Below are 26,510 nucleotides of genomic sequence, written 5' to 3' on the forward strand. Positions count from 1 at the left end.
GGAGGGGGCTGGGAACCACAGGGACACAGAGCATGACACTGGTTTTGTTTCTGCTCTTACTTCCCCGACTTTCAGGCCTTTGCTGCTCCTCCTGAACTTCTGTTGCCTTCCCCATTCCATGCTAGCAGCCTCATTTGTCTTGGCTATTAGCATATGATCTCCCACTGCTCTCAGAAACTTCCTCTGAATCAGTTCTGGGCCATAGTCCGCTTCTGAGCCGGGCTCTCTGGATAAAGCAAGAAGTCTTTCTTTTAACTCTATTGCCCGGAACAGCAAGTTGGTGGAGACTCACTACTATCTTGTGTAATGTTTATTAGGTTATGGTACAGATCAGTGGAGCTATCTTCTTTGTAATGACCTCTTAGTATAGTATGCAAGTGGGCAATGGAGAGGTCTGCTTTAATTTCTAGCATATCACGAAGAGGTAAACCTGGACTGATAGCTCTAACCACAGCTTCAATGATCTCCTCTTCACTGAGATTTCTTTTAAGTCCCATATCAATCTGGTGCATCAGATTTGAATAGGAAAGTTTGTCTCTCTGGCCCAGTGGCGGCTCCAGAAAAAATTTTCTGCAGGTGCTATGAAGGAGCTAGTCTTTTTATTGAGGGTGCTATGAAGGAAGTGGTCATGCGTACCTATTGATCTCTAAAACACCTTCAACACTAGCAGATACACATGTGTGCACAAAACCTCAACAACACCTGAAACAATCATTAATATGCATCATAAATGTATGAACAATCGCTGACTTTTCCATGAAATCAGCGGCAAAACCCTCGACTGCTGCGGCGGTTGAGGGTTGGCTCTCCAGATCCGTAGGTTTGTGTGGGTCTGAGATCACTTCCAAAGATTCATTCGTTTCTGGCTGAATCCGTGGAAATGTGGGCAACAAAAACCCGATCCATTTTACCACTAGCTCTACCTTTCACTTGTTCACAGGTGGAAAATGAGGTCAAAGGTTATCTATATGATAACTGACTGATTATTGTTGTTTTGTATGCTAAATTTGATCACATCCACACATTCAATTTACATTTCATTGTTAAAAAAAATCTAATATTTACTTGGGGGTGCAATGACTAATCCAGGGGTAGCTATAGCATTTTTGAATGCTTGTAATTCCGACCAGACATGGAGACAGAGGTGAAAGAGAAAGGAAGAGACAAAAAAAGGGGGGGGGGGGGAGTTCACTAAAAGAATCAACGATGAACAAGAGTCAGCTTCTAGACCTGCAGATGGAGAGGGAGAGAGAAAACAAACAAAAAAGGGACACACAGCAATACAACAGGAGCAAGCTATCACTGCGTCAACCTGATGAGGAAATATAAAAACATTGTTTTACTGAACAATCACGATAATAAATCACAGTGCATTAAGTGCCAACCACAGCCAACATGTGTTGAACGTGCCCAAGTCCATACTTATGTGAGCACCATGTGAGCGCCTGTGTGCGTACACACACTTGTTTATGTAAGATTTCTCTATAGGAACGTCCAATAGAGAGTGTGAGGGGCCACAGATCTGCCCCCCAAAGATGTGTAGGAGATGGAAGGAGCTCCAAGCCTCAGAGATTCAGGAGCTGCCCCAGAGCGCAGGGACCCCAGGGAGACTGCGATCAGTAAAGCCCCCGCCCCCTCAAGAGGCGCAGAGGATTGACCCGGGGGGCCACAACCAGCAGCTGGCAGAGTCCCGGGGGATATCAGCGGCAAGCCCACAGGCCTGCCCGCAGCCTCCCACCCCCAAGCTGGCTGAGCCCGGAACCCGGTGACCAGCCACGCCGGGGACCCAACAGAGCCCAGGGACTCAGACCGCACCAGGAAGCCACTGGGATTAATCAGGCAGATCAAGCCAACCAGCCATTCCTCCCCATCCCCACACATTTTTCTCTTCCTTCTCCCTCACATCATCACACAATCATGCACATAGGACTTTGAGGGGTGGACAAGTCAGGGGGTGCGGGTATGGACACCATTTCCGCATTCCTGTGGCAACCTGCCCCTCAATTTTATTTGCACATTAAACACTTCCACCAACGACATTCCACGCAAACACACACTTAGGGCCTTGGGAGTGAGCACATTCAACAGCATTTGGCAAGGGGATCTTTCAGCCTCATCCCAGGTGCCGGTGCCCACTTCCAATTTTAATCTGCACTTAGACACAGAGGGAAGAGGGGTGGTGTGGTGGCATCAGCTGGTGTAGGCCAGATGATGCCTGCACTGCCCGCTCATCACAGCCACAAATACACCTCATCAACACGCACCAACACTGTATTGGAGCAGGCGGAGGGTGACTAGGGGTCTTATCACACCTCTTTTGTCGCTTGGCTTCCCAGGGCTGGAGGCAAGGAGGGGGATCTGGCCGTCTGGGTGGTGGGTCGCTTTGCTCGGCATTGGGTGGGGGAGTCTGCTCATCAGTGCCCCAGCAGAAAGGGTCGAACTTTGGGAACAGGTGACGGTTGTACACTTTGTGCAGCAGTACCGGGACCAGAATGAATAGGGTGTGTATGGGGAGCATGAGTGGGTGTCCGGCGTGCATTTTTGTGAGTCTTCGGTTGTATGTGTATGTGTGAGCATGAGGGAGGGAGTGTGTGACTGTGTTTGTGTATGACTGTACATGTCAGGTGGGGTCTTTGACTCCTCCCCTCTTATGGGACTTCTTTTGATGCTAAACATCTTCGCCTCCCCCTGTCACACTTGGTGCGGCGTGTGGTGCCTTGGTCTGCCTGAGTGTTCACGGCTCCCGGGTCAGGGGGCTTAAGATTTTTAGCATCTGCCTGCTATCAGTCTGTTGAGGAATTCACAAGCCGCATCCTCTTCTGCCTTTTCAGCAGCAATATCAGGAACTTCACTTACTAAACTGATCAGCGTGTTTTTGGTCTGATTTTCAGTTGAGACTTTTTCATATAAACACACCTCCTATGGCTGGTCCACTTTCAACTGCACTAGAGGGCCTCACTTAACTTATCCTGCAGTTGCTCCAACTCCATGGCTGATGTACTAAAGTCTCACTTTGCCTTCCCTGAAGCACAGCTGAATCCCCGTACGGGCCACCAAATTTGTTGCACAAGTGAATAAATAAGTCAGTGTGTGTTGTTACGGGTTTTATTCCATTTTGGGTGTTAACACAGATGAGAACGCAATGAGCAGCGTCTTCTTCAACTGTCAAACAGCACTGAATAGCTAACAAAACTTAGCATAAACATTCACATCCTTAGCCTGACCTTAATAGAAAAATAAGTCAGTTACAGCTCACTCTTTTCAAGCACAGAACATTTATAGCAGCATCAATAAGTCCTAGCACAACTGGTTAAAGTTAACTTAGCTGCTAGCTTACTCATGCTATCATATAAAACTAACATTTTACAAAACAAACACACGGGGATGGACGGCCAACATTTCCCTCATTAACCCGGACTTTTAACAATCTCCTTCGTTGCTGTTATTGTGTTACTTGTGCATTTTCACCTGTTAACACAGACAAGAGTGCACTGAGCAGCGTCTTCAACAGTCCAAACAGCACTGAATTATTGTTGAACCTTGAGTCAGCAGTACTCTCTGTGTCCGTTGTTCCCCCTTGTGGCGAAATACTGTTACTACATATTTCACTCTACATTAGTTCACAGGGAGAAGTTGAGCTATAATGAACTTTTAAAAGGTTAGTGACATGAAATTAAATCAAATAAATTAAAAGGAGGGAGGGTCGTCACTATTTTCTCACACTACCGTGCTATTTATTATGCTTGAAGCTGAAAATAATCCTTAAGTAAACATTTCGAAACATACTTTGTTACCATATGAATAAGTTAAAATAAATTATTCATGTTAGACATTTATATTGTTTAGTTTTTCACTTACCGGTCATTCTGCCATATTGATTCACGTGAACTGCGACAGGCGTTCTGCTCTCTGTTGTTCACCATGGCAAAGTGCGTTCACTTATCTGGAGGGGCGCGGTGTAAGGATTATACCCATTGAGCTAGCTGGGCCTAGCTTGTTTCAATGTTCATTACAGTGCCTTTAATCTGTGTCCTTATTTATTTCTTAATTTATTTTATAATGATCACGGATTGATCCACCAGAATCAAAATGTGAAAACAACATGACTCCGTGTGTTTAAAATACACAAAGATGAATGTTTTTAAAAACATCTTCTCCAATCAACAAATGTGTAGTTGCAAGGACTTACCATGAACAAAATGAGCCTCACAAACTCAGTTGCTGCAGCAATGCAGGCTACTTTCGTATAGTCCAGGTTGCTTCCTATCATCTCTTTCAAATTTAGCAATAATTATTGCTATAGGTCTGTAGTTATTTAGTTCACACGAGTCACCCCTCTCCAGTAGGCTAAAGCAAAAATCTTTGGAACCACTCCTTTGGACCTGAACATATATCAAAAGACAAATTTAAAACAAATGAGGGAGGATTTGCTAGAACATTATATATATATAATTTTCTGATTTGTGTTTCTTTTTGTGTTCGCCAGAGAACCACAGGATGGCCAGGTGCCTACACAGTGGGGTGGCCCTTTCCCTGTCCCCCTCCAGCCATCATGAGGCAGCCTTGGCTGTACAGGCAGCAGTGACTCAGTCGGCAGCTCTGGAACACAGGAAGAAAATCAAAAGCAGTGAACCACCACTAAAGAAGATGATGATGGTTGCAGAGGAGCAGCAGAGAATCACGGAGCACATTCTGCATAAGAACCTGATAACAATGGCCACCCAGCTACCTCTTAATATTAAACTCAGCAACAGAGGTGAGACGTTTAGTAGATGCTGAAGTCGATGCCCATTGTGTAGAAACAATCTTCTCTGTGAGCTGTTTTCCCCTCTCATCATTTGCCATTATCCAAGGCTTTGCTTCATATAGCAGCTCCTTAGCCAAGCAGAGTGCTTGCAGAGGTCATATGGTCAGAATGTTACCATGGTGTCAGTAAACTTTTCTTTTCCAACCATGTGGTGACATTTGAACCTCACTGTAAGAAGACAATGTTAGAAGTCACGCTTTGGTTTGGCCAGAAGAAGTCTGAACCCTCTCGGCTAATCAGAGAGCAGGGCATGGGCATTTTTCTTTAATTTCACTGAAGCTGTGTGATTACACAGCTTCAGTGAAATTAATGAAAAAGCTTCAGATATGTGCTTCAGGAGTCCGATCAGAGGTCCCAAATCTCTCATCACCATTCAGAAAATACAGCAAAATTGTCACGGTCAGACCCAGTAACGATCAGCCAGATCCAACAACTGCCACACAACAGAGAAAGTTAAAAAATTGTTTATTTAGGGACTTGATACAGTAATGTGGACCCGCTGGAGTCGGTTCCGGGCAGTGTGGCCTGGGAGACAGAAAACAGTCAGCAAGGGAGATGATTTAGAAGAGTGACTGACCTCCTGAAAACAGCAGCAGCGTACTGTGGGGAGGGCTGCTGATAAAGATGATTACTCCGGTACGGACAGGGACTAAGGCGACAGGCAGGTTCCGTGATCAGGCAGGTGGAAGTTGGGCAATAGACAGGCAGACAGGTTCAAACGCTCAACAGACTGTGACAAGGCAGCAGACAATTTCGCACTGAGCAGCAGGAGCCAGGTGCATAAATAGGGAGCAGCACAGGTGGAATTAATCAGCTAGATTACTGCTGCTGCAGGGAGACAGGAAAACACTGACATCAGGGCATGATCATGACACGACCCCACCTCCGGGAATAGAGAAAACGACGAACAATGAAGGCAGGAGCCCCATCAACGAGCTGGGCGGGAGGAGGGGGTCTGGAAGGCAGGCACAATCTGGACGAGACAGCGGGCTTCAGTTTAGAGATGTGGAAGGAGGGGTGTGCCTTCAAAGCCAAGGGTAGCCGGAGCCGGACAGCCATTGGATTAATGATCTTGGTGATGGGTAACGGACCAGTGAACCTGGGAGCCAACTTCTTGCTGGACACCTTGAGGGGCAGGTCCTTGGCGGGCAACCAAACCTTCTGTCCCACCAGATATCTGGGACCCTGGGTACATCGGCAGTTGGCGTTACGGATGTAGGTGGCCGACGTTTTACAGAGAGCTGCCCTAGCCCGTCTCCATACTCAGGCAGTGTCGTGCGGAGACGTGAGCCGCAGGGACCTGGGCTTCCCTTTGATGAAGCGAGAAAACAGGAGGATGAAAGCCATAAACCGAATGAAAAAAGGACATACCTGTGGCACTGGACGGCTGCCCGTTGTTGTGATTATTAGTCAACGAATAATTTGTAAGCTTTACTTACTTTTTGGATTCATCAATAAATTCGTAAATATGGAAATATTTACCGATTTATTACGTAATTAGGAAATCCTTGGATGTCCTCGGGGCACCACCCCTTTTTAACAGGGGAAAAATGAATCCACACCTCTATCAAACTCTCCAAAGTCCGTGAAATCCTTAACGAGCTGCAGTTGTATTTTATAAACACAAACAAATTCACTTGAGACAAAACTTAATTGGCAATCATTTATTAACTAATTTTATCACTTCTGCTCCTCCCAAAGCATTAGCTAATTAATATAATAATAATAATAATAATGCATTGAACTTATATAGCGCTTTCCTAGACACCCAAAGACGCTTTCACACACTCTCACATTCACACACTGCTAGTGATGGTAAGCTACTTGTAGCCACAGCCGCCCTGGGGAGGTCTGACAGAGGCGAGGCTGCCATTTGGCGCCGTCGGCCCCTCTGACCACCACTAACACAGGCAAGTTGGGTGAAGTGTCTTACCCAAGGACACAACAGCAGGATACCCGTGGCGGGAGCTGGAATCGAACCCATGACCCTCCGATCATGAGGCAACCCGCTCTACCACCTGAGCTACTGCTGCCCCCCAACTGATTTTATCAAACAAATAACAAGTAATTAAACACTGGAATGATCATGTGAAATAATAATCTGATAGGTGGGGTAACAAAATGGAGGTAGTTGAAAACCCAAAATGGCTGATTCCTTTGTCTGAGGGAGCAAGGACCCAAAATGTATGTGGGATGTGTGTGTCCTCCCAAACACCGAAAACCAGAATGTGTGTGTGTGTGTGTGTGTGTGTGTGTGTGTGTGTGTGTGTGTGTGTGTGTGTGTGTGTGTGTGCGCATGTGTGTACATGAGCAACTTTCACTTTAACTTCCAAAGCACGTTCAATCACAGTAAAACTTAACCCGACACTTCAAAACCGCTTCACAAAGAATCAGGAAGCAAAACAAACAATCAAAAAACAACTGAAATATCTAACGATCTGTTTTTGCTGTGGCCACAGCTCAAAACAACTTAGATATTACAATGAAAGAAAACCGGTTCCGGTTGAGTGAACGCTGGCGCGTCTCGCTGCCGCTGCTCGTTGGCAAACAAACTTTTTTGTATTTTTTTTCTTCTTTTTCACCCTAGTCACATCCCTGTGTCGGTGAAAACTCATTTTCACCTACCTGCTCAGCTTGCGTTCTGGTTGCACATCACCACCTCCCTGCTCCACTCCATAATGTGGTCCAGCAGGATTTCTGTGTGCCTCTCACTGGCCTGGATCATCCTGTCGCTCATTCTTCTGTCCGTGGATGGCCTTCTCCAGTACTCGGCGGCGGAGCTCTTCAACCTCCGCTTTCACTACTCCGGATCTCCACCACCAGCTCTGTGCCTCTTCCCCGACATCACCTTCCAGCCTCGCCGTCGGTGTATCCATCGGGGGTCCCGGCGGAACCTCCATCTCGACGGCTCCAAAGGAATACCCTCCTTCTGGTCCACGACTAGCCGGCGGCTACCCAGGAATACCTGCCGAGCTGCCGACTCCAGCGTGTTAGCCCGGCTGGCTAGTCGGGCTAATGCTCCTGTCGCCAGGGACTTCCGCACTGCTCATTTTGGTCTTCTCAACATTCGCTCCCTCTCTGGTAAAGGACATCTCCTCCAAGATACCATCATTGACCATAAGCTAGACTTTCTTTGTCTGAACGAAACATGGCAACAACCCAGCGATTTCTCACAACTCAATGACTACTCCTTCCGGATTTGTTTACCTCTCCAAACCCCGTGGGTCGGGCCGCGGCGGTGGAGACTTGGAAGGTCCTTCCCGTAAACCTTCCTCCTCTCACCACTCTGGAATGCCTCGCCTGTCAACTCTCCGGCCCGACCCCCACAATAATTGTCACTGTTTACCGTCCCCCCAAGTTCAGCCCTGAGTTTTTAAATGAACTCTCTGCTCTTTTATCCCATCTGTCCGCCCTTTCCCCAAATGTAATTTTACTTGGTGATTTTAATATTCATATGGACAATATGGCCCTCCCCCTCAGCAAAGACTTCTCCTCATCTTTGGACAGCCTCAGTTTTCATCAATATGCCAATTTTCCCACTCACATTAAATGTCACACCCTGGATTTAATCTGCTGCTCCGGCCTGACCCCCTCCAACTGTACAGCTGACCCGCTCCCTTTCACGGACCACTTCCTCATCTCCTTTTCTGTTCCATTCCGTCTCTCCATCATCAAGTCACCACGTATCATTTATTTTCGTAATATTAAGGACATTGATCTAGCCTCCCTGTCCTCCAGTTTTGCCACCCTGACCCCTAATTTGTCCTCTACTCCCGATGATCTTGTCATTCAGTACAATAACGGTCTGGTTTCTATCCTAATTCATTTGCTCCCATCAAATCCCGCTCTGTATATTTTACTCGGTCTGCTCCATGGTTCACCCCTGCCCTTCGCTCCTTGAAAGCTACCAACCGGAGGCTTGAAAGACTCTACAAGAAAACCGGTCTCACCATCCATAAAGACTTATTTTCTGCTCATATTCTCTCTACAAGGACTCCATCTCCCATGCCAAATCTCAGTATTACTCCGGTCTCATCTCGTCCAACTCCAGCAACACTAAAACATTATTTTCCATCATGAACAGCATTTTTCAGCCTTCCGACTCCTTACCCATCCATCTTTACTCTTCAGAAACCTGTAACTCTCTCCTTCAGTTTTTTAATGAGAAGGTCAATAGAATCCATCTCTCTTTACCTCATTCCTCCCCTCCCTCTCCTGATTTATTTGAACCCACCATTCCGTTCTCCTCCTTTGAACTTCCCCATCCCTCAGAAATATTAGATTACATCACCAAATCCAAACCTTCCACCTGTCAACTGGACCCTATTCCAACTGTTTTAGTTAAATCCTGCCTTTCTTCTCTGCTCCCTTTTATAACAGCCATTATTCATTCCTCACTATCCTCTGGTACGGTCCCCTCCCTATTCAAATCTGCTTCAGTCAGCCCTATTCTAAAAAAACCTGGTTTAGATCCCAATGATTTCAATAACCTCAGTCCCATTTCCCATCTTCCCTTCATTTCCAAAGTCCTTGAGAAAACTGTTGCATCTCAGCTCCATTCACATCTCACCCGCAAAAACCTTTATGAACAGTTTCAGTCTGGCTTCCGTCCCCACCACAGCACAGAAACAGCTCTCATCAAGATCACTAACGACCTACTCGTTGCTGCTGATTCTGGTTTAATCTCTATTCTTATTCTCCTCGATCTGAGTGCGGCCTTTGACACCATTTCTCATCCCATCCTCCTCAATAGACTCTCTTCCTTAGGCATCACTCACACCCCCCTCAGCTGGTTTCAATCTTACCTTACTGGCCGCACTCAGTTCATCCAGTTAAAATCCTTTACCTCAGAACCCTCCCCAGTCAAGTCAGGTGTGCCCCAGGGCTCTGTCCTGGGGCCCCTCCTCTTCATAGTATATCTCCTCCCTATCGGCAAAATCTTCCGCAAATTCAATATCCAGTTTCACTGCTTTGCAGATGACACCCATCTCTACATTTCCAGTAAGCCCAACTCAACTCTCCCACCATCCTCCCTTACACTCTGCCTCTCTGAAATCAAATCATGGTTCACCTCTAATTTCCTCAAACTCAACGGCAATAAAACTGAACTTCTTCTTGTTGGCACTAACTCCACCCTCTCATCATCTGACAGCTTTTCTTTAACTATTGACATCCCCATAGTCTCCCCCTCACCTCACGTCAAGAGTCTGGGTGTCATTCTCGACAGCTCACTTTCTTTTCAGGCTCACATTAATAACTTAATTCGGTCAGCATACTTCCATCTACGTTCCATAAACCGTCTCCGCCCCTCCCTGACCCCTCACACTGCCGCCATTCTCGTCCACAGCCTCGTCACCTCCCGTATCGACTATTGCAATTCACTTCTTTATGGTCTCCCCAACAAACTCCTTCATAAACTGCAACTGGTCCAGAATTCAGCAGCCTGTATTATCACCAGAACCCCTTCCTTTCACCACATCACCCCGGTTCTCCAACAGCTTCACTGGCTCCCAGTTAAATTCAGGTCCATCTTCAAAATTCTCCTCCATACCTTCAAAGCAATCCACAACCTCTCTCCTCCATATATCTCAGACCTTATAAGTATTCACACCCCGTCCCATTCACTCAGATCTTCTTCTTCCATCCATCTTGCGGTTCCTTCTGCCCGTCTCGCTACCATGGGGAGCAGAGCTTTCAGCCACTCTGCTCCTCGACTCTGGAACTCACTTCCCCCAGACATCAGGAACGTCGACAGTTTTACCCTTTTCAAAACAAAACTCAAAACACACGTGTTTAAATCTGCCTACAACCTCTGATTTTATATAAATGTTTCTCTCAGTTTTTTCTTCTTTGGGTTTTATTATTGTTTTATTGTATTTTATTACGTGTTTTGTGTAAAGTGACCTTGGGTGTCCTGAAAGGCGCTTCTAAATAAAATGTATTATTATTATTATTATTAAAAGGTCTTACTTCAAGATGGTCTGGATGACGTATTTGGTACGGACGAGAAAAAGCGTCTTTTAATTTGAAGCAACCGCGCGGTTGACTGCTTATTCGGACTATTAAGAAACGGGAGAGAAAGTGAAAGAGAAAAAAAAGAAAACTCTTGGCTGAACGAACTCGAAGCGTCCCTCGTTGCTCGATCGTCAAATGACGTTTTACGTTGCTTCCAGCGGCTTGGGCCTCGTGCCTGCGTCCGGAGCTGTAGCAGAGCGAGTGCCTCTTCACGCCTGTTGAATCCTGGACAAAAGAGACTAAAGTTTTGTTCTGCGCTGGGCTTTAGACTCTCAGCCAGCGGGCGGGACCTGTGGAGGTTCCGGGGTTCAGCGTCACTTTGGTGACGTCATCATGTTGCTTCCGGCTGCAGGGAATCATGGGAGATGAAGTTTTTGCTGGCGCTGATTTTTAATATGCCTTATTTATTCATGCTCCAGGGCGTTTTTGGCACAGTCTTTTGGAGAAATTACTGCATAGTAATTTCCTCATGAGGGCAGACCCTCAACACCGTTAATGGCAAGTTCAACCTAGGGTAAGTTCTGTGACGACTTGTGAGGCTCGTCCATGCAGAGGATTTGTAGTTTGGTCTCCACCTCCTGGTTCATGCGTTCGGTCTGACTATCCGTTTGGGGGTGAAATCCTGAGCACATGCTGACATCAATGCCCAATAGAGAACAAAACTCCCTCCAGAGCCTGGAGACAAACTGTGGCCCCCTGTCTGAGACAAAATTGCTGGGCAAGCCATGTAGGCGGAAGACCTCCCATGACATTGCCTCTGCCAATCTGGAAGCGGTAGGTAGTCTGGCAAGTGGAACCAAATGGACCATTTTGGAAAATCGATCTACTATGGTGAGCAAGACGGTTTACCTTGAGATTCTGGTAGACCTGTGACGAAATCAACTGGGAGATGAGACCAAGGTTGTCGGGGAATGGGGAGCGGATGGAGCAGTCCTGCTAGACATCTGCTGGAGACTTTGACTCAGGCACAGGTGGGGCAAGCACTGACAAATTCTCTGGTGTCTCTGTGGAGAGTAGGCCACCAGAAGGCCGACCTTACCACTGCCAGAGTCTTTGAGGACAGAACAGCTTGGAACCATGACAAAACTGTAACACTTGAGAAACCATGTTAGCAGGAATGAAGAAAGGTTAGCAGGGCACTGAACTGGTGGGGGGTGACTGCAGTGAGCTTGTTTACGTAACCGTTCTAAGGAGGTGAGGGCCAACCTGGTCTTGGAGGGCAAGATGTACTCTGGTTCTTCCGGGTTGGTGGCTCGGCTCTCCATCTGGTGTTGCCGCGAGAGGGTGTCCGGCTTCAGATTCTTGCTCCCAGGACAATAGGACAATGTGAATTCGAACCTGCCAAAAAACAGAGCCCACCGAGCTTGTCAAGGGTTTAATCTCTTAGCGCCCTTAAGGTATTCTAGGTTGTTGTGGTCAGTCCATACCACAAAAGGTTGAGGCGACCCCTCCAACCAATGTCTCCACTTTAATGTTTAACTCCTTGGCTAGACAGATGTTAATGAAATAGGCGTCTGCCCCAGTCAATAAAAGCTCTGATCTCGGAGGTCTCGGGGGAGCCAATAAAACGTACCAGGCAGCCTCCTGAGATAGGACTCAGTAAGGCCCCCACACCCCTCACTGAGTCTGGCCTTTTTAACGGGCAACCAGCTGTACGATGAACCCCCCCCCCCCACGCACACACACACACACACACACACACACACACACACACACTCACACACAATAAAAAACAGGCCCTTACTGAGACGATGTTGTCTCTCCTGAACCGACAGTCTGGTCTGCCCGATCTGCATGGGCCCCTCCCTCAGTGCGGGTGGGTCGGTTCCTACCGGGGAGCCCGTGGTCTTGGGGGTGGTTTCACAGAGGGGAGCATAACTCTGTCTCTCTCTCCTCCGTTCCCTGAGTCGCAGATCAATCCGAGTAGCCAGTTGTTACAGGGATTTGAGCGATCTAGGTGGATCTCTGGCTGCCAACTCATCCTTAATTCTTTCAGACAGTCCTTGATAAAAATGCATCAAATAAGGCATCATTATTCCAGCGACTGCTGGACATTAGAGCATGAAAGTCTATAATATATTCCATCACTGGTCTTACCCCCTGTTTGAGGGAGAACATACTCCGAGCTGCCTCCCGTTCAGGGCGAACTGGATCAAAATCCCTCTTTAATTCCTTTGAGAATTCCTGGGATGACCCACAGATGGCAGCATCGTTCTCCAAGGCGGCTGTTCCCCACTGCTTGGCTGACCTGACAGGAGAGAGATAGTGTAGGCTACCTTGGCTCGCTCAGAGGGGAAGGACGACGGCTGCAGCTCAAACGTAAGGGAGCGGTGAGTCAAAAAGGGTCTGCATTGCTCCGGTTCTCCAGCGAACCACTCAGGAGGCGGCAACTTGGGCACATGGGTAAAGTCAACGGGAAGTCCTCTGGGAGAAGCCTTGGCACCAATGCCGGATTAACCATATGGGCAACTTTATATTAAACTAGGGTGACTGTACGTCCTGTTTTCCCCGGACATGTCCACTTTTCATTCTCTGTCCGGGGCGTCCCGGGTGGGGGCGGGGGGGTCTTGTATTGATGAAAATGTCCGGCTTTTCATCCAGGAGCAGGGATCGAAGTATTGGGGAGCTGTATATCCTACACATCCAGGGGAGCTGGAAAAAAAGTTTTCTACCTATATTACATCATTTATGGACTCATCTGAGCAGAGAGCAGCACAGCGCTCATTGTTGTTGCGCAGCGCTCCAGGCTGCTGCGTCCAGCGCACGGTCCATTCTCAAAGTGGCGCAACCAAAAAACTATAATTAGCACACGATCGTCCATGTCCACACATGTTCTCTATTTTCTGTCTTATTTGTGCCTGAAGCGCTCTGCTACTGCGGAGCTCATCACCTGTGCTGCGGTGATTTCACCTCACTGACGCAGCATCGAAACGCGCTCTCCGCTTTGCGGTCAGGAGATCCCTTTGATCTGCTTAAAAATAACTGATGAGGTGAAAAAGGAAGAATCCAGGCAGCAGTTTTCTGGAGAGTTTAGAGGAGATGCAGGAAGATGAGAGACAGACAGGACAGGAAAATAGTTCAATAAAAACAAGAAAACAAAACAACGTGGTGAAAAGTAAAAAGTAGGTAGATTTATCTCCACTACACGTTTTTACCTGTATTAAACAATAAGTTAAACACATGTCATATTTATACATCTGATACAATTCAGATCACCTTCAACACTCAGTCACACACCCAGGGCCGTTTCAAGACATTTTGGGGGCCAAGGCAAAATGACACCCACCCGAGTTGGACCTGTTCAGGTTTACACAGAGCAGAAGACAGAGTGCGTTCGGACCCTGAGTGAAATGTTCCTACTAAGTGAAATTATTTAATTATAACGTCCTGGACACTCTGGTCAGGTTGTTTAGACCAGTGCTTGAAGTGCAAAACACACCCACACATACACACACACACACACACACACACACACACACACACACACGCACACACACACACACACACACACACACACACACACACACACACACACACACACACACACACACACACACACACACACACACACACCAGAGAAGGTAATTAGGGACAGGAAGTTGGCTCCCTGGTTTAATTCTCATTTATGAGCTTTAAAACAAAACTCTAGAAAATTGGAGAGAACATGGCGCTCTACGCACCATGAGGGGGCCTACCTATCCTGGAGAAATAGTCTTGTGCTTTATAAAAATAAGCTTCGACAAACTAGAACTGCTTATTTCTCCTCATTGAGGAGAATAAGAATAATCCTAAATTTATTTTCAGTACAGTTGCCAAACTTACACAGAATCATAGCTCTGAACCATCTATTCCCTTAGCCCTCAGCAGCAATGACTTCATGGGATTGTTCACAAGTAAAATTAATTCTATTAGAAACAAAATCTTTAGCATCCTCCCTAATGCGATTTCATCTTCCTCAGTAAGTGAGGCAGCATCAGAGGTAACTGTAGAACCATTGGCGGTTTTAAACATGTGCCCACAGGGGTCTGGGCCCCTATAGAACCAGCCCTGGCCCCTGTTAAGTCCGACGTGTTGCTACCAGACGTACGGTGTGAGCTGAAACTGAGTGCTACAAATGAAAAAGTCACACAGTGTCTGCAGAATATATAGAAATACAGGCTAAAATGCATTATCTTGTAGAGGCTCTGAGTCCACTTGCAGAAGTGACAGATGTTTCCTGGACAGGTGCTGCAGCATCGAGGAATATGTTGGTGTTGTAGGCTAAATCCATTTTACAGTATGTTCACTGGACTACGTTTTCCGCCTTACGACGTGAAAAATGGTCCCACACCTTTGACATTTTCTGTCTTTTTCTCACTCCACCGGGGTCCACGTTGTCCGCCATGGCTTAAGAGAAAGTTAAGTTACATTCGCTACTCACGTGTGCGTTCAGTGCAGTGTGTATGTGCGTCACTTATTTCGGTCCAGGTGAAACATGACCCCGGGTGATTGCAAAGCCATGAATTAATTAAACATGAATTAAACGAAGCCTCGAGGCAGAGAATTTGACTCGAGGATTTTTTGTACTCGAATTATTCGAGGTACTCGAGGAATCGTTTCAGCCTTAGGTTGCTGTAATCAAACCTTCACTTAAGAAGCCTTCTCCGGATCCAGATGACTCAATGAATTATAGACCAATATCTAACCTTCCATTTTTATCCAAAGTCCTGGAGAATATAGTGGCCATCCAAGTATGTGAGCATTTAAACACTAATGCTCTGTTTGAGGAATTTCAGTCTGGTTTTAGAGAGTATCACAGCACTGAAACTGCATTAGTGAGAGTTACAAATGATATTCTCATGGCCTCAGATAAGAATCTTGTGTCTGTTCTAGTCTTCTTAGATCTCAGTGCTGCTTTTGACACAGTAGATCACAATGTTCTTTTAGAAAGACTTGATCATGTTGTAGGGATCAAAGGAACAGTGTTAGGCTGGTTTAAATCCCACCTGTCTGACAGATTTCATTTTGTAAATGTACATGACGAATCGTCTTCATACTCCAGGGTTACTTGTGGAGTACCACAGGGTTCAGTGCTTGGACCAATTCTTTTTACTATATATATGCTCCCAATTGGTAAAATCATTAGACAGCATGGGATAAACTTCCACTGTTATGCTGACGATACTCAGTTATATTTATCCATTAACCCTGATGAACCTAATCGGTTGGGTAGATTACAGGCTTGTCTTGAGGACATAAAAAATTGGATGACTCTAAACCTTTTGCTTTTAAATCAAGACAAGACGGAAGTTCTCATCTTTGGACCAGAAATCCAGAAAAGGAAATTGCTTAGTCAATCACCTGACCCGAATGGCATTAAATTAGTCTCCGAGAACAAAGTAAGGAACCTTGGTGTTATCTTTGACCAGGACATGTCATTCAAATCCCAGGTTTCACAAGTTTGTAGGATTTCCTTTTTCCACCTTCGGAATATTGCTAAGGTTAGAAGCATACTTTCCAGGAGTGATGCTGAAAAACTAGTTCATGCATTTATTACATCAAGACTGGATTACTGTAATTCATTACTCTCAGGGAGTCCACAGAATGTAGTTAAAAGTCTTCAGCTTGTCCAAAATGCTGCAGCTAGAGTTCTGATGAGAATTAAAAAGAGAGATCATATCTCTCCTGTCTTAGCTTCCCTACATTGGCTACCTGTTAAATTCAGAATAGATTTTAAGATCCTTCTTCTCACATATAAAGCTCTTAATAATCAAGCTCCATCATACATCAGTGATCTGATTGTTCCATACGTTCCTAACTGAGCACTTCGCTCTCAGACTGCAGGTCTACTGGTGGTTCCCAGAATATCTAAATTTAGGATGGGAGGCAGATCTTTTAGTTATTAGGCTCCTCTCTTGTGGAACCAGCTCCCAGCTTTAGTCTGTGAGGCAGACACTTTGTCTACTTTTAAGAATAGGCTCAAAACATTTTTATTTGATAGGGCCTATGGTTAAAATCTGATGTTAGCCTAAATCTGGACAAGTGGGGGAGTAGAGGGAGGTGGAGTGTACAGTCGGTAAAGACGGCTCTCCCTTGCCCTGCCTCCAACATGCCTCCATCTAAAAAGGCTAGGTTATCCAGAGTTATCTCTGTAGTTATGCTGCTATAGAGCTCCGGACCCCATGTGACTCTCAGTTAGTAGATGCCATATTGGCAGGAAAAAAAGTTAAACAAACACGGATCGTAAACATGAACATGAACGGGATCAGCTTGGATTTTACTCCGTCGGAGTTTACTTCACACTTTAAAACTGAAGAAATTGTTTTATATAATCAGAAATTAAATAGACTAAACATCTCCATCCCTTACCGTGCCCCTGGCATACTTTTTAAAAACGCCAGAAGCTGTCGGAGCGGACTTCTTACCGGACCTGGCCGGCGAACCCCTTGGGATTTCCCCAGAGGAGCTGGCTCAGGTGGCTGGGGAGAGGGAAGTCTGGGCCTCTCGACGCTACTGCCCCCGTAACCCGACTCCGGATAAGCGGATGACAATGTATGGATGGATGGACAAATAACAGATTTACATGTAAGTAGTTTAAATAGAGCGCTGTGCTGTTTGAATGTATAAACTGAACGCCAAGAGAAATCACTAGTTTGATTGTTTTCCGTGAATAAAATAAATATGTCAGGCAGGAGCGTCTCAGGATCTGTCTGAGATCTGTCTCGGTGAGACAGATAATAGTAATCCAAAGTGCTTTTTATGTGTGATCTGACAATTGATCAACCATTGCTTAAAAACTAAATGCAGCTTAGCCGATTAATTGCTGGGATCATAAAAGACGTAAACGGCAGCACGCAGAACTCACGAGGCAACGTTTTACGTGATGTTTACTTGTTGCTGTGAGTAATAAGACAGAAAAAGCCACGCCAAAATAAGTTTAGGAAGCCCACTAAGAATTGTAATAAAAGCATTTAAAATAAACACCATACACAGTTGAGGAAACGTTGGTTTAAGTACCTGATATGAAGCGGTCGCTGCATAAGCGAAAACCTTTACTCTCGGGATCCCACAGCTTCATTTTAGCCCGGTCACTAGCGCGTTTTATTACAATGATCCAACGTCTGCCACGTTCCGGATCTTGGGGAATCCTGTAGATGGCTCATTCCTTATGTCGTCCGCATCTGTTCTGCATCCTGGGGCACAACAGGAATCTACCATATTTCCCATTTGATTGAGTTTTCTGACAATAACAAATAGTCCAGCTGTTGGCTTCTGCATGCCAATATGGCGCCGTTTCGATTTGAACTGTTGCATGCCGGGAGAAGTGACGTCAACTCCCGGAGCTCTATAGGCTTAGACTGCTGGAGGATACACTGACCACTTTTCACACTCTACTACTTTCTTCTACAATCTGCTCTTTAGCTGTACTATTTCCTGCTATTTCAGCTGTTAACTTTATTTTTTCTCTAAGTGTTTTTCTCCCCAGAAGAAGCTACAACGATGTTCTGCTGAGCTGTGGTGGCCTCATGGAGGGGGCCATCGTCTAGGACACTGCTGCTAACCTCTTAAACATTCTCCCTCTCCTGATAATAACTTTTTGCTTTCCTTGATGTTGGACGTGCTACTACTAGTTTACCCGTTTAATTATAGATCCACTAGGATAAATACAATAAAGTATCTCTCACCAAATAGGATATTTATTAAGAAATCACAATATAACCATAGACATATTGCTTGGTGTGTGTGTGTGTGTGTGTGTGTGTGTGTGTGTGTGCGTGCGTGCGTGCGTGCGTGCGTGCGTGCGTGCGTGCGTGCGTGCGTGCGTGCGTGTGTGTGCTCTGTCTTCTCGATCCCCAGTGAGTCGTGGAGGATGGCTGCTTATACTGAGCCAGGATCCTCTGGAGGTTTCTTCCTGTTAAAAGGGAGTTTTCCTCTCCACTGTCGCTATATGCTTGCTTAGAAGAAGAAGAAGAAGAAGAAAATATCATTTCTATAGCGCCTCTCAAGATAAAAATCACGAGGCGCTTCACAAAAACAAAAAATGTAAAAATTGTAAAAAAAATAGAAAAAAAGCATTTTGAAAATGTTTAAAAATATATTTTAAATGAGCAATAAGCAATTGCGATTTAAAAGAAAAAATGTTAAGAAAGAGAGAGAGTGAACAGGAAAGAGGGAAATCAGTGGATCCTGAGGAAGGTGGAATAGGTGGGGAGAGCAGAATAAAGAGAGAGAGGTGAAGAAGGTCATACAAAAGCCAGCTTGAACAAGTGAGTCTTCAGCTGCTTTTTAAAGGAGACCACTGAGTCCACTGATCTCAGGCTCAGGGGGAGAGAGGTCCAGAGTCTGGGGGCCACAGCAGCAGATGATCTGTCACCTTTGACCTTTAGCCTGGTGCTGCACAACCAGTAGGCTTTGATCACTGGACCTCAGGGACCTGCTGGGGGTGTAGGGACTAAGAAGATCACCAATGTAAGATGGTGCTTGTCCATGTAAGGCCCTATAGACCAGAACCAGGATCTTGAAATGAACCCTGAAGTTGACTGGCAGCCAGTGAAGCTGGAGGAGAAGCGGGGTGATGTGGGTGTGTTTGGAGGACTTGGTCAGAAGCCGAGCACAGGCGTTCTGAACCACCTGTAGACGGTTCAGGGAGGTTCTGCTCAGACACGTGAAAAGAGAGTTACAGTAGTCTAAGCGTGAGGAGATGAAGGTGTGGAGAACTGTCTCAAGTTCAGAGCGGGACAGAATGGGACTCAGCTTAGCAACGTTCCTGAGATGGAAGAAGGAAGAGCGAACAAGAGAACTGACATGAGAATCCAGGGTGAGAGCTGGGTCAAAGGTCACTCCAAGATTCCTGACGGAAGGTTTGGTGTGGGAAGCAAGCTGACCAAGAGAGTCTCTGACTTTGGGAACCAGCTTGTCTGGGGCACAGATGAGGATCTCAGTCTTATCTTCATTCAGCTGAAGAAAGTTCCCACCATCCAGGTTGTGATAGAGTCTAAGCAGGTGTGTAACAGCTGCAGCTTAGACATCTCATGGGGCTTAAAGGAGATGTACAGTTGGATGTCATCTGCAAAAAGATGGTAGGAGATTCCTTTGAAGGAGCTCAGGATGTGCTGAAGAGGAAGCAGATAGAGGAGGAAGAGCAGAGGCCCCAGCACAGAACCTTGTGGGACACCATGGGTAAGGGAGGTGGTGGAGGACCTAAACTTGGAGACGGCCACAGAAAAGGAGCGCTCAGAGAGATAAGAGGAGAACCACTCCAGAGCAGATCCTGATAGGCCTACCCAGTCTCTCAGCCTCTCCAGTAGCAGGTGATGGTCAACAGTGTCAAAGACTGCAGTCAGGTCCAGCAGGACCAGAACAGAACAGTCTCCTGCATCACTGTGGGTCAGAAGGTCATTAGAGACCCTAAGAAGAGCTGTTTCAGTAGAATGAGCTCTACGAAAACCTGACTGGAAGCTATCATAGATGTTATGTTCATCAAGAGCAGCTGTGAGTTGTTTAGCCACAACCTTTTCCAAGATCTTGGAGATGAACGGAAGTTTAGAGATGGGTCTGAAGCTGCTATAGAGAGAGGGGTCGAGACTCTGTTTTTTAAGAAGCGGGTGGATTACAGCGTTCTTAAAGTAAGCAGGGACCTGACCAGAGACCAGAGAAGCATTAATTATAGAGAGCACGCTGGGACCGATGGACTGAAAAGCACTTTTAAACAAAGATGAGGGTAAGATGTGGAGGGGGCATGCAGAGGTCTTCATAGAGTTAACTAGTTTGGTTAACTCAGGCAAAGAAACAGGAGCAAAGCTATCTAGGATGATGGGCCGGGTTGGAGTCGGGAGAGGCGGCGATAAGGCTGAAGGAGAGATGCTAGATCTAACCTTATTGACTTTGTCCACAAAGAAAGACAGAAAGTTCTCACAGTCTGCAACAGAGTGGATGGAGGCTGTAGGAGAGGCAGGAGAGACGATGCTGCTGATGGTGTTAAACAGCACCTTGGGGTTCCCTTTGCTCTGGGACACCAGGTTGGAGAAATAGGAAACCCTAGCGTCTCTGACTGCAGAGTTAAAGGATGTCAGAAGATCCTTTAGGTGCAGCAGATGGACGTGGAGATGGGTTTTCTTCCACAAACGCTCAATTTTTCTGCATTGGCGCTTCAGGCTGCGAAGGCTGTCATTAAAGCAGGGAGTAGGGTTCACTGCAGGACCTGATCTGGTTCTGACAGGACAGATGTTGTCCAGAATGGAGAGGCAGTGCTCGTTGAACTGACCCCGGCTTTCCACGGGAGCCGTCAGCAGCACGTTACTGCAGCAGCACGTCATAGCTGCTGATAGGAACCGCTGTGGTCAACAGAACCTTTTCCACCGGAGCCGTCAGCAGCGCGAGTCGGCCGCGTCTCAGGAGCAGCATGTCACGGCCTTTACGCGCCGGTTCTATTTTCTACGCGCGACGCCTCTGAAACGGGTCAAGTTCGACATTTTTGGGGAAGGAAAGACAGGAAATCGGACGCGGAAATGGAGAGAAGCTACAGAGATTTTCAGAATAAAGAACGTGCTGCCTTCCGGTTGCTTTACTTTTAAAAAAAGTTACTAACTCTGCGTCCACGTGAGAAGTTATCACCTAGCTAGCGGTCTCCTTCGTTTTTCAGGTCCGTATTGGCGATTATAAAACGGACAGAACATAAAACACAAACCATGTTGTAGTTTTCTCCTGCTTGTTGTTGTGTTTACTGACGAAGTCACTCGTGTGACTTCGTGCTCGGTCGGTGACAGCTGCTCCCCTGCTGCTTCGCGTCTCGTGGGAAGGGCCAAGCAGCAGCTTACGCGAGGAAGACGTGCCGCTGCAGTAACGTGCTGCTGACGGCTCCCGTGGAAACCCGGGGTGAGAAGTTAAGGAATCTGGGTCTTTATCCGAAAGAAGAACAGGGTGGATAGAAGGCAGCAGAAAAATGGCTAGCTGTGCTCTTATTAAGAAAACGAGAACTAACCATACGGCGAGCAGGAGGTGGGGACGCAGAAACTGGCAAGTTAAAGAAAATCTAATGGTGATGAGAAATATAAACGTCCTCAGGACAAACACTGTCAGCATTTAGACTCAGGGTAAAAACAAGGTCCAGAGTGTGCCCGCTGGTGTGTGTGGGGCCAGAAACATGCTGGGTACAGCTGAAGGAGTCCATAAGGCTGTGCACTTGGTGTTCTGTCCATAAACAGATGTGTAAGATGCTTGCTGATGAGGCTATAGTCAAGAATGTAGTTATTGTACACCTGTGCAAGGACAATAAAATGATCTTGAACCTTGAAGAGGTTCGAGACTTTGCTTCGAACAGACTCATGACCATTTTAGTATTGTGCCAGAGGCTGAATGCACACTCAGCTGCCAAAGCGGGTGCTTGAATCGGTCTTTGTCAGATGACTTATTGGGCGCTGTTGTGTGATGGGCTGTCAGGCTATCTTCACAAGAAGGCTAAAAAGTGAAATGTAGGCAGGGGTCGTATTAACTGAATATTTTCCGTACTTCACCGTTTATTTTGACGGAAAAATCTCAAGGCTGTTGGTCATTTTGACAGAATTACCCCAGCACATGCAGGTGCAGACATTTTAAACGTTACACACAGAGAACATCTAAGAGGTAACAACATCAATCAAGTAAAGATTCCCATCAGAACATCTGAGCATTATCTCAGACCTGGACGCCGTGATCAGCATCAGCGCGCTGGGGAGCTGTGGAGAGCAGCTCGGAATGCGTCTGTGGGTCACAGGCCAGACCCAGAACCAGAACGCGGCAGGTGAAACGTTCCTACTTTAAGCAAAATAGTTTAATGGTAACATTTCTGGACAGGCTGGTCAGCTTGTAAAATACATTAAATTTAAATTAGATACAATTTTTATTTATTATTATTTGATAAATCAAGATGATGGGAAGAAACAATGACCGTTTTTTTTTTTTTACTCTGTTGGTCAGAATGACAATTAGCATGTCTAGTGCCTATTGTCTCTGAGCCTGCTTCACTTATATAGATATTAACTTGTTTAATTAAGGCCCATCCAAAACTGAAAACCTGCCTGTGCTTAGTAGAGTAATGTTTTTGGACGGCTAATTTGACTTTTACCCGATTACAAATATGTTGAAGTAGTGCTACACTTACTCAAGTGATATATGTTCTACAGTAATGAAAAGTTTGAGCTTCAGTTGTTTCCTTTGAGGTCGTGAGGATCAACATTGTCAATTATAGAAGCAGAAACTAAAATGTTGTGTTTATGTTTTTGTTTACTTTCTCCAGCGAGCGTCCTGCTCATCATCAGTAAAAGTACCTGTCTGAAACCAGCACAGCTAATGATGAACCATTCGTCACATTTGACTTAATGATGGTCGCTGAAGGAGATTATGGCTCCTAGCTGCTGATGTGTGATATGATTTCTGTTAGCATCACTGCCTCTCAGATATTAATCACAAGAGTTGTCTTTGAACTTGATAGTAAAGGAGGGAGGATCTTTTTAAAGTTAGTTCTCATTCTGGTTATCACTTTTCGTCAACACATGTTGTCAGTAGTTCACCTCCACCTAGATGTACCCAGGTGTTTCCTTATGCGGTGACATCGCAGCTTGCTCAGATGTATTTCAAGGTTCAAGGTTGTCTTTATTAATCCCCAAGGGGGAAATTTAATTGCCTTGGACAAGTAAACACAACATGCACATCCATACAATAAAACATTCACTGGTCCTGATAAAATATAAAAATATCAAATATACAATCATACGAAATGGTCATTGTAAAAACGCACTGCAGCTGGAATAAAAGAGTTCCTAAAACGTTCAGTGGAGCACCGGGGCGTTAACATTCGCCCACTGAAAGAGCTCCCGAGATCCTTAAAAATCTGGTGAAGGGGGTGATCCTCCAGAGTCATAACTGTCTTACGTTTACGCTTCATCCTTTTGTCGATGATCATGTCAAATGAGTCCAAGCATTGCCCAACCACTGAGCCAGATTTCTTGATCATTGTGTTGATCCTGTTTTTGTCCTCAGCAGTGAGGCTCCTGCCCCAACACAACACAGCATAAAACAACACACTGGCCATAATCCCCTGATAAAACACATTCAAGAGCCTCCTACTTATATCAAAGGATCTTAGCTTCCCAAGAAAAAACAATCCGGACTGGGCCTATTTAACAACAGTGTCCTTTGTCCTTCTGGACAGAGCTCATGCTCATTTATTTGGGTAAAATTGGACTGAAGGAAATTTAAAATGGGTGCTTGATGAACAGAAAGTTCACTCCCGGCCACCATGAGGCTTTAGGAAGTTTTGTGTTTTTGTCTGAAACTCCTTCATAAAGCTCTCTTTATCCTGTCACTTTGTGAATTATCAGCAGCACTTCTCCTGAATCCTCTGTTCCCTTTCTAAATGCTTATATTGAGTTTTTCTCTCTCCTTCTATATCTCCTCTCTTGACAGATGATAGACAAGAGGCCGCATTGAACCTGTCTACCAACGGCATTAGCAGCATCAACATGTCAATAGAAATAAATGGAGTTGTCTACACAGGTAAATAGAGGGGCTGTTGCTGGTGTAATTGCAGGCAGGAAATTCAATAAGTTATAGCAGCACCCTGGTGCTCAGTCTTCTCTGCATTTTCATGTCTTTGCTATAAAATCCATCATGATGAGGTGGTAGCCCAATAGTTTAAAACGTTAAATATTAATAAATTACGCCTGCTGTGTGTGTGTGTGTGTGTGTGTGTGTGTGTGTGTGTGTGAGTGTGTGTGTGAGGGAGAGAGACAGAAATAGAGACAATAAGAGAGTGTGTTTATGTGCTTCATGCTCCTTCAGTGATGTAAAAAGGGTTAATGTGTATATCAGACACAGTTTCAGTATTTAGCGCATGGACGTAATTTTGGGGGGGGACAGGGGGGACATGTCCCCCCCACTTTTTCCAAAATCAAGTTTTGACCCCTGCACTTTTTACCATCCAAAAACAATATTACGCTATATTAAATTGACACTGGTTGAGCTCTAAGACCAAGCGGAAAACAGCTGTTTGTGTTGAAACCTGTTTCCCATTAGAGCATACTGTAAAGACCCCCCCCCCCCCCCCGTGTCCCCCCCCACTTCTCAAGTGAAAATTACGTCCATGATTTAGCGACTACGGTGTTTACAGAAGAAGATCAAAGTAAAGCAGAAAAGATGAAGTTAGCAGTGAAGGTAGTGTCCTGGCTTACCATACATTGCATCATTCCAATCTTTCTTGATTGATCAAGGCGTGCCATGGCTAGCTGTCTTCTTTAACTTACACCTGCCGGGTGCTGGACCCGAGCCTAGTGCTTGTTTTTATGAACCTGGTGAAAACTTGGAGGAAGTGCAGCTAGGAGATCACGCCAACGTTTACAAGCCAAACCATGCTTTAAGAGAAGCCTTATTCTCTCCTGCAGTCTATCGTCCACCTGATCCAAACAGTTCTTTCCTTCAGGAGTTTAGTAACTCTTTATCCTCCATTGTGAAGCTGTGGACTGGTGATTGTTGGTGGTTTGAACAGAGATAGATAGACAGATAAAACTTTATTGTCTGTGCCCCAAAGACATTACAGAAATGTCCCTTTTGACATGGCTCATAGAACAAACAGACCACACAACTACTTCACTTTGTTTAGAATAAACTGCTGAAGCTATAAAAGATGTCTTGTATACATTCTCCCAAGCCAATGGGGTTGTATACAGCCTGCCAATGTCAGAGGTCAGACACTTAAATTACCAGCAGTTTCTTCTGCCAGGGTCATTGTGTTTGGGAGGAGGCTGTTTGGGCTGGAGGGAGGTTGTCAGGTCTGAGGTGGAGGTCAGGCTCGAGAGTCCTTCCAGGAGGGGAGAAGCGAGTGCGAGGTGAGTGGTGGACAGTGGGTCGGTCTGGCTGAGCAGGGGAGACGTGGATGTTGTACCAATTAGTTGTGATAAAGAAAGAGCTGAGCCGGAAAACTAAGCCCCATTCTACCGTTGAGCTGCAGTTAGCCAACAGGCAGAAGGTGTTCTGTCAGCTCCAAACTGCAGGGTCCAGTAGCAGGGCTGATGTTTCTGAGGTGGGACAGAACCAGGCGAGTGATTTGCACTCAGAGGCTGAGTCGTTGGCTGAGAATTGTTCTTGAAGATTCTCAGACTACAGAGAGTTAGCACGTCTCACCTCCTGTGTGGTTTCTGAATGTGAGACTGAGCTTATTACCTTTCAGTTTATGTTATTGTTGGATTCACTGATTAATAATTGTGTGTATTTGTGGTTTATGTGGCAATTGTGAATTTTATACAACAATGAATAGAGAACAAATCAGTAGCTTAAAAATGTTTTGCTTAAAAATCTGATGTTGGTCTCACATGGTTACACTGCAGTAGATGTGTGTTTGATCCCAAACACCACTGAAATCATTTAAATGGTTCACAATATAGTAGGCATGTTTGAAAGGGAGTGGGGGGAAGCCAAGCTTACCCACCCCTATTTTTCACTAATAGTTTAACATTCAATATGTAGAAAAAACTCAGATTCAACAACCTTATGACCAAAGAAAATCGTAATCATAACAATAATAATAATGGTAGCCTAGACAATTTAACAATTCTTGTCAATATCATGAATTACATATTCCCATACACCTTTACTCACATCATCGCCCATTCTCATTTCTAATGTATTTTAACCAAGCTGTTCTTCTGTGGTGTGCTTTAAAAATCTGAATATTTTG

The 26,510-nt window shown here is 45.6% G+C and overlaps 1 protein-coding gene across 1 annotated transcript in view; it reads left to right on the forward strand.

Moving 5' to 3' along the window:
* LOC129154661 (AT-rich interactive domain-containing protein 3A) overlaps window positions 1–26,510 on the forward strand; it is a 90,400-nt gene that overhangs the window by 41,619 nt on the left and 22,271 nt on the right. The window contains exons 6-7 of the mRNA XM_070546311.1: window positions 4,487–4,756; window positions 24,245–24,334. Coding sequence (XP_070402412.1) covers window positions 4,487–4,756; window positions 24,245–24,334 — 360 coding nt within the window. The remainder of the gene's footprint in view (window positions 1–4,486; window positions 4,757–24,244; window positions 24,335–26,510) is intronic.

Source organism: Nothobranchius furzeri, chromosome 17, assembly GCF_043380555.1.
Source record: "Nothobranchius furzeri strain GRZ-AD chromosome 17, NfurGRZ-RIMD1, whole genome shotgun sequence".
NCBI lineage: Eukaryota > Metazoa > Chordata > Actinopteri > Cyprinodontiformes > Nothobranchiidae > Nothobranchius > Nothobranchius furzeri.